The 9,637-nt window shown below is 36.5% G+C and overlaps 1 protein-coding gene and 1 long non-coding RNA gene across 2 annotated transcripts; both read left to right on the top strand.

The window, feature by feature from the left end:
- Nucleotides 1–276: 276 nt before the first annotated feature.
- Nucleotides 277–1,704, top strand: LOC105440134. The gene is made up of 3 exons (XR_004064856.1): nucleotides 277–388; nucleotides 692–877; nucleotides 1,557–1,704. It is a non-coding gene; the product is annotated as an uncharacterized LOC105440134 (long non-coding RNA).
- Nucleotides 1,705–2,780: 1,076 nt separating this feature from the next.
- Nucleotides 2,781–8,152, top strand: LOC115925831. The gene is made up of 5 exons (XM_030989821.1): nucleotides 2,781–2,798; nucleotides 3,740–3,907; nucleotides 6,917–7,077; nucleotides 7,415–7,593; nucleotides 7,890–8,152. Exons 1-5 carry the CDS (start codon nucleotides 2,781–2,783, stop codon nucleotides 8,150–8,152), a joined length of 789 nt encoding a protein of 262 aa, XP_030845681.1.
- The last annotated feature ends 1,485 nt before the right edge of the window (nucleotides 8,153–9,637 follow it).

Here is a 9,637-nt window from a genome sequence, read left to right as displayed (position 1 = left end):
TGCACATCCTGCTGAAACTTTTTGAAAATTTAAACACTCTATATTGGGCACATCTTGAATGCTATAAATTCAAATCTGAAATTAAACAAGACCAAAGAGAAATGTTTGGAACTGTCTATTTCAAATACAGATCAGTATGTACGAGTAGTATTTACATTAAGGCTTTACAATGGAAGTGACAATCAGAGCAACTTTCTAACGAATAGTAGGACACCATATTCATCATACCATTCATCTCTTTCTTCAGAAACTCGAATGACCTATGAGGAATGGTACGAGGGCGAACCTAGTACGGATTCCGAAGACTGTGTAGAAATGAGAAAGGATCATCAGTACCAATGGAATGACCTATCTTGTTCAGACCGAATTCAGAGTCTATGTCAAATTGGTGAGACAATGTGAAATCTACTATTTGAATATCTTTTAGAGGGTCATGGACTTGTAAAATATGCAAACTGACTATGTTAGACGGCTTCTTTGAACAGATGACAAGAATTATAGCTGATGTGATTTGACATTATTTGAGCAATCAACATATTTTGTATTGTTTAAAGATGATGATACATCATGTATATTTTGGTACGGTTTTCTTCACGTGAATGAAGGAATTGATGGAATAAATGGATAAATTGATTATTAAAATTGACGTTTCAGTGATAAGTATAACAATTTTGTCTTATATATTTTCCAGGAATTCCTGCCTGCGGTGACCCAGGTGAACCTTTGCATGGTAATCGTTTACCAGACGACAGAACAACTTACTCCGTCGATGCTACTCTTCATTTCACCTGTCAGGAGGGATACACATTAACTGGAGAAAGCGTTGTAAGGTGTATGACTAATGGAGCATGGAATCATCAAAGACCATCGTGTGAAGGTAAAATAATTGATAGTTTAATAAATAAGAGATAATAATTAAATCTTATTTACCCACAGGGTAGCCCCATCATCATTATTGCTGCTCTTCTCCGTGTTCATGTTGGCCCTTGAATTATTATTACCCCATCAATTGCTCAGAGCCTACTACACATGGCTACATACTTGCAAATGTGGATTTATGTCTTGCCAAAGAAAAGTTATGCCGGGATGAGATTCGAACCCTAAACAAATGAAATGAGAGTCAAGTGAATGAATTACTATAATAGATTTTGTTCCTCAAAACACGTGTAAGGTCCATTTCAACATTTGAGGATGATATTCCGTATTACATGAACATTCTCGATATGTAGTCATGCTTCAGGATAGGGGTTTAAGTGCTAGCGTAATAACAACAACTATCAAACTTCAGTAATATGCGGCTGAAACTATTTTTGATACAGAATTTATAAAGCAAGGCGTCGGAGAATTTAGTCTAAATTGTTACCGTTAATACAATTGTTATTCATGAAGGGTTTACAATAAGGTATGCTCACGTTAGAGCAAGTGATACAAATAAAAAATTAATTAAAAAAAAATTGTACCAACACTATATTTGGATGTCAAGAGAGACAATAGCATCCCTTCGTGAACTTTGAACAATGACTTGATATTATAGGCTTTTATGTTTTCCTGAATAGCTGTCGAATGTGAAGAAAGCCCCCCAAACGTCACACTTTCCTCCAACATGATACTAGGATCAGTGTATCAAGATATAGCTGTATACATATGTCAGGGTGGTTATATTCCTGATAATGAACCAATCAGCTTCTGCCAGCATACAGGCATATGGAGCACACCTAACTTTACATGTACAGGTAAGATACTATTTATTTATTTATTTATTCTATGTTTTTTTATATAGGGTAGACTCTTCGGTACAATAAAAAGTAGTATTTAGCGCAAGTAGACGGTTTGTTTTACTTGTCAGCTAAAAGTGTATTAATATTATAAAACTTGGAATTAAGTAACCAGGGAACCGACTGCTTTAAGGCATCTCCGATGAACTGGGTAATTCCTTCTTAAAGGGTTCTAGTGTATCGGCTTGGTTTAGACCTCGTGACATCCCATTTACGAGACCACTGCTATACCTCTGAGTTGTCGTGAATTAAAAAAAAAAATAAATAAATATAAATAACTTGATATTTTTAAATTAATATCGCTATAGCGATGATTCTAATCTAAGGACATTGATTTCAGTTGTCAATGTTTTGTCTTGTTTTTGATATATTTACTGTAAACCTGTTTTCTATTCCCAGCACTCGGTCCATGTTACAGTAACCCCTGTATGAATGGAGGTACTTGTTATAAAGTAGATGGATCACCATTCACATGTGCATGCACCCCAAACTACACTGGCTCCACCTGTGATGAAGCCTTATCACGATACTTTTCCTAAAATTACACACTGGGCCCTGGCCCAGCGAAAAGAATCTGAGGAAATGTAAAAGGTTCCTCTTTCTGTGATGATGCGTGATTACATAATCAACATTGTCGCGTCAAAATGTCCTCATCAACATACATATTATCAGGTGGCGGTGGTCATGATGTGATCAAAGAAACACTCTCATTATTAGTCCATCTGTAGTAGGGTCCATGGTCAGGTAGTATACTTACAAGTTGTTGTTATGAAGGTGGCGGAACGAGGCATAACTTGATGTTGTCTGTCAGCTAGTCGTTACCGCGTTAACTTTATAAACATTAAACGGATTCTAAACAAACCTGGGCCAGGTACATGTATGTATGAATAGACAAAGATGAACTGATTAAATTTCCGATGTAATGTGGTTACAGGGTCATACAAGTGTAAAACTTCCAGAAATTAGATCGTTACAGCGAGCATTAAAAAGCAATTCAAACGAATAATGAAGAATAATAAGCATGTAAGGATACTCGAATGCACATGTAAGAAATAAAAAGTGAAAGCTCACACGGTCAGGAAAATTAAAAATCCCATAAAATATCTTGTGAGTGTAATAATTTATTAAAAATTAACAGATGTCAAGTAAAAAGTTGCTAAATTATATGTTGTACCAGGGCCAAAATGCGTTTTCAACTCTCAAGGCTGTTAAAACTATCTTATGACATGTTAACTAAATATGACCTATAGGCCTACGTCCTCTTAAATCGGTACTTGGTAATACAAGCATATAGGCGGAGGCATATTAGGGACACAGTCGCATTCATTTTGTTTACACTATAGTTTTTTGCAGCTATGGAATTCAGGAGGTGACGGTAGTACACTGATTTTAGCTATTCGAAAAACGAAAATTCGTATACTTTGTGGAACACGTAAATCATAATTTAGCATGGCCAAATAACACATAGTAGGCCTATAATCGATTTCAGTTTTTCCTTATTTCTGGACACGCTTTTGATATGTGCTTCTCATGTTCATTAATATATGTGATCAATTGCCCACTATACAGCTACAACCCTGTCACCGATCACAGGAGCTAGGCCTAAATATGAAATATTAAATGTGAGTATATACACAATTTAAGCTGTGGATAAATATTTAGGATCAGGCAATGTAATTTCATATTTTATATCTTAAAAATTCCACCTATCAACCGCCACAGGCTTAGACTATGGTCACAATTCAGAGCGGCGACCGACCGATTAGTAGCCTGCTCGGTCGCCGCTGGAATTAAGGCATCGCCAAACGAATTTTTTTTGGAGAAGTCGAGCAGGCTGTAGAGCAGGCTGTAGAGCTCCAGCGATGCCTGAATTCTTTAATGATCTATTGTAGTTCAATGAGGCATGTAATACCATCCGCCATTTGCCATCTTAGATGTCAACCTTTCGATATTTTTATCTCTAGGAGACTATCACGGAAGACAATTTAGCTATCGTGTCGGTTGAACTGAAGATCTTGACTGGGGATTCGAACAGATTAGATGAGGAGGATCTTCAGTCTGTCACAGACAAACTAAGTTCAATTGTTGGATTTGCGTTAGACCAAAACCTGACAGAAGAAACCGTCGTACAGGTAGATCAGGGAGGTGATAGAGAAGGAGTGCAATCAAGCCGCTCTCCTTTGACCCTATGCTCCAAGCCGCCGAAAAGTTATGCGCTAATCTGCGACTTTCGACCAGGGTGAGAATAAAGAGCGCATAAAATACCAGGATTAGAATTCCTACATCAGAAAATAGTATCTCAGCAAAGGTTCGCTGTACCAATGATTTCTCATCAATTGTTGAATGTGTAATGAGCTGAACAAGCGAACTCAAACCTTTGTAATTTCATACTTTTTTCCAACCCAAAAATACAAAAAGCACGCGAAAGCACGCATAAGCAAACCTAAATTTTCGAAGATTGTAAATCATGGATTAAATGGCGGGACATTAAAACATGCTAAACTAATCGGATTATCCTAAATTATTGAATTTTTGTCGGGATCTAATTTTTCTTTTACCAACTCTAACACACAAATTATAGGAAGGGCGGAGTACTAAATTAGAAAAATTGTTTGATGCACTATTCCCAATACAATCCCCATATAAAGATTAAAATTTACACTGACATTTTGCCGGTAATTCCCAGCAGTGGAAGAGCGGCTCGGAGCATGAAACTTCAAAACCAAGTGGAATGTTACGCATTAAAACTCACACATGCGTTTGAATACATAACAAGAGTTTCCACTCCTTCTCTATAACCTTCCTGGGTAGATAAACCTTTTAACAGTGACTTTCCATAAATTAAAAAAAACCCGGACAGGTGGAATCCCCTTTAGGGGGAAAAGGGAATCTACATGGGCAGGACCGCCTGACTTTAAGACCCTCCGTGTCGTTTTAATTTGTCCATAGCGGTGAATTAAAAGTACTGCAAAGTCTTGGTAAATTTTGAAAATTGGATGGATAGTAATTCTTTAACATTTCGATATATTTAAATTCCTCTGAAGATGTATTTTATGCACTACAAAAATTATCCCCTAAAACACTTGTTCTTTCGAGAAATTGAATAATCAAATTTTTCCGGTGCACCCGGTAATTTTTTAAATATTTCAAATTGCGCCTAAGACCAATCATAGTAGTTGCAACCATGAACATCTCCGAATATGCAGTTCTGGTATACAATTTCAAAACGGGGATAGCAAATCGGGCGATTGTAGTCAAGAAACATTGTTTCAAAACTAAAGTTATATCAGTCTTGAGAGAGAGCTATACCACATACAAATTTTATTATTTAAAATTTCACCACTTTTGAATCGATTTTAACCGCGATGACGATCATTGAATAATGTAAACTCGCATCTGTTTCCAATATGTTCATTTAACCAAATCCACGACCCCATACTAAACTTTGTATTAATTTTAAGATACTATGTTCCTTTTGCAGCCAACATCAAATTCTGTGGAACTTTGCAGGAATTATGAATATGTCATATATGTCCTATCTGTGAAATTTAAACGTTAGCAGTGTCCTAATATTCAAATTATGCAGGGAAACCAGTTTACTTGCTAGACTTAATTGTCAGTGACTATTGAGTGACTGACTGGCTTTTTTTGTTGTTGGTAATAACATACATAAAATGAGCTGTAAAGGGTACACGAGCATTTGTCTACATCAATAACCCACTTCTTGTAATGCCCAAAATTAAACTGATTGAATCTTTACGCAGCACAAAACGTACGACCATTCGGTACAATGGTCTGAAAATCAGACTATTACTTACTGACTTGGTGGCATTTAAGTCGATTCGACAACTAATATTCGTTATTTTCCCACATAAAGACATTTTCAAGCCCCCCTTTTTTTAGGGAAGTTCTAAATTAGTATTATCTTTCAAATGCCTTTAGAATTTAACCTTATTATTTTTTTGGCCTGCAAATGGGACATAGTATCTTTAATGGGGAGGAGGTGAGGGCCTACGTCGGGTTTGTTCTACATTGCGTTTACAACAGTATACTCAACTTTGGTAGCTCATAATTTAAACGTTAATGTAACTTGAAATCCATTTTATGGTAAGGAGTAATTCCTGGGGCCCATTGAAACCCTATTCATAATTTTTTTGCCGCGTGTGACTGAGCACAAGGGTCTTCTAAACATACCGGCCCGAATTCACAAAGGAGGTTTGTCGACAAACCTTGGTTTTCGTACGTCATATGACGCATTTTTACGCGTTTTTTTTTACAAACCTGGTTTATAAAACGCGTCGAAACGCGTCATATGACACACGAAAACCAAGGTTTGTCGACAAACCCCCTTTGTGAATTCGGGCCACCAAGTTTGGGCTGATGGAATGAATGTGGGTCAAGCCTTACGCATGTCTTAAATCCTATTAAAAATGTAATTATAATTCGTGCGTCAGTGCTTCAGTGTCGAAACTGATACAGGTAAGTTCTCAAAGGACATTGATTCAACCCGTAGGATTTCCCTAATTTATTAATAAACAGACTAGATATACTAATTTCTCGTGGTGTAATATCGACAATCTCTCTGCCTAATTGTCCATTACTACATTTATCATGCATAACGTATTTGTCTCAAACAGCACACAAATCACAAAGGTTTCCTAACTTTAAAGATGTTAGTAAATGCAATGCAGAAAACACAATGTTGATAACAACCACACAATTTGGCAGTACACTGATGGAAAAGTTACATTCCAAATAAACTTTATCCATTTTGGATGACTCTGTGAAATGGCTCACTGTAAACAAGGGTTGCGAATATAACAAAGAGAATATCATACATTTTGCTGATAATAAGTCTGTATTTGAGATTGATTTGACATTACACGCTTCTCTAACTATATTCCCGAAATCAGTGTCACTAAAGTCAGCAATAATTGTTTTCAGACTGAAGTAACATTATATTCGATATGGCTTTTGACCCAATTTGTTGCTTAAGCCTAATTTGGTACAAAAGTATTTTGACAATACTTTTTGAAAAGGCCTTTGCTCAGTCATCTGTGGTAGCATGATAATGAATATAAAGTATCATGAAATATGAGAGTGTTATTTTAATCGATGTTCACAAAACATCGTTCATAAAGGTGTCTCAGAGTGTGATAGGAGCAGTGGATAACATCTTGAACATCCTAGAGAGTACCTTCGAGACACCGAGCTCCCAGCAGGTATCAAAAGACATACTGGCTACAATCTCCACACTTACTGAAGCCATTCAAAAGGCATCCACCAACAACTTCACCTACAGGTATGTGAGAACCATAGTGCCATTATTAATTCTAAATGTCATGGGCACAATACATTATAATCATTTAATTGCCCCCACATGAAATACGAATACCTGGGGGATATTTTTAAAGTATTCGTGTCTTTTACTCCGTCTTAAAATATTGCTTAGTGTATCAAAGCTCTTACTATATTTGATGGCCAAACCTACTACTTAACTTGATTTTTGTTTACAAAATTTGTGACCTTGATTAACGTGCGGAGGATCCTCTTTAAACGACTCGTAACAATATTCTGTTATTGTTCATTAGGCCAAAAAAATCTACATAAACATCAGTATTAATTTTATTTCTGTGTAGTGGATCAAATCTTGTACTGGCAGTCGTCAAAGTAGACAGGAGAAAATTTCCCCTCACGGCTGCTACAGGAGGAGCCATGGATGACGTCATATACTTTTTAGCCAATGAAGGATCTCCGTCTAACGCGGCAGGTGTAACGTCAGTATCTCTGCCGGAAGCAATTCTTCCTTCGGTATCTAGTAGGTTCTCCTGTTCCAACTTTTGACGATTATGTTTCATATACTATAAGGTTAAATTGCAATTTTAAAGCAAAGTCGGACCAATGTAAACATGCAAAATTATTTATGACAAGAACCAATGCTGCAAAGGGAATGCAAGGTAATGCAGGTACCGATTAAACACGATTTCAAGCCCAAAATGGGAACAATTATATTTACATGATAATCACGATTGACAAGTCGGTCTACGAGTGGCACCCCCATATTAACTTGCATCATGTATCACAAAATAACATGATTTTTGTTAATCATTCCAGGTACTAACCAGGTAATATCCGTCAGCGTCTTTCTTCTGAACTCGCCTAAGCTGTTTCAGGGTAACAGACCGTCCTCATCCAGTACTCCATCGTCTGGAGACAAGCAGAATCAGCAACCGAAGACGACGTCGGTCGTCGCTTCTCCTATCTTAACTGTGACCATTGAGGAAACTGATATCAAAGACCTTCCTGATAATGAATCCATTGTCTTTGCGTTTCCTGTAAACCAGGTAGGCCTATGGAGTCATGACATACATTCTTAAAGAAAGCGATACACAAGATGAACACAAACAATCATATAATCAATAGAATTTTGAGATACAGAAGTAAAAGTATAGAAACTATAAACACTATTAAGAAGACAGATTGATGCACTACCGAGGTCAAAATATTCAATTTCCATGCCAATCTTTATAAGTTACTATCATTACACAATGAATAAATGAAAGTGATAAGATAAGTACCAACAAAAGCAAAATCATTCCTAGAAAATTCTTTGCAGAAATTAATTTTTTGTGGTTCAATGTCAACTTTTAACTTAGACATTGATTGGAGAGGAAAATGATGCCGAAGTGTCGCAACGTTGTGTGTATTGGGACATCGACTTAGGAGAATGGTCGGACGAAGGGTGTAGAACCGAGAAAACGGCTCTTGAAGGGATGGTGTCTTGCCGGTGCTCTCATCTTACTAGTTTCGCCGTTCTCCTGGTATGCCTATACGCTGCATCAATAATTCTTATTCCAAATAGCATGGTAAAAGTCTCAGAAATCAGCAGCGTTCCCTATATCGATAATCTATTTCAACGTAATTATTTACTACATGTTATTTATATGTATATTAACCCTGTATTGCCCTTATTCATTTAAACATGGCTTTTGGAACATGTGGACATGAATTCTACGGTTTGGGTGAACCGTCGAATCTAGAAGATGAAATTCGATCCATTGCGAAAGCTCCTTACTAAAATATTATCAAATAGATTCATCCTCTCGTTTACGGTCTTCAACTTACACTTTAGATACCTTTGTGACGTAATTAGAGAAAAAAATACCTTGGGCCAGTAGAATTGAGTCCGTTTCTAGATTAGACTAACACCATATGTCTTCATTATGTATTCTTAATAGGATATCAAAGGAAGCATCATATCTAAAGCTCTTGATGTAATCAGTCGCATTGGTTGTATAGCTTCGATTATTTGTCTCGTCATAACCCTCTGCGTTCTGCTAGGTTTTAGGTAAGATTCCAAACCCCCTGCCCTCATCAAATAGTGCCATGTATTTACTCATAATAGAGGTTATTAGAGGAAGAGAAATACAATATAAAGATATATTTATAGATCGCATACAGAGAATAATTGCTAGCATGTTACAAAACATTCGACACCCTGTTAATCTTTAAACGATTGTTGTACTTTGATGCCTCTAAATTATTGACACAATTTCCTGAAGATGTGATATTATTGATTCGATTTTTCTGTACGATAAAAAGATAATCAGCAAGAAGCCTCAATTGATATGTGGTGTAACGTTGAGAAATAGTTGGGCTTGAATTGACCACTTTTGTACCCTGCATTAACACAAAACAAATGAAATATATTTTTTAACACTTTTAAGAGATTGCATATTGTATATAAAAAATATTCATCATAATCACGGGTTTTATCTTTACTTCACAGGAAACTGCGCAGGAAACAGCCACAGCAGATACTTATTAATCTCAGTTTCGCGCTACTAGCTCTGTACGTCACT

Source organism: Strongylocentrotus purpuratus, unplaced genomic scaffold (assembly GCF_000002235.5).
Source record: "Strongylocentrotus purpuratus isolate Spur 01 unplaced genomic scaffold, Spur_5.0 spur5_scaffold_19, whole genome shotgun sequence".
In the NCBI taxonomy this organism is placed as follows: domain Eukaryota; kingdom Metazoa; phylum Echinodermata; class Echinoidea; order Camarodonta; family Strongylocentrotidae; genus Strongylocentrotus; species Strongylocentrotus purpuratus.
This window is presented reverse-complemented; position numbering and strand designations above follow the sequence as displayed.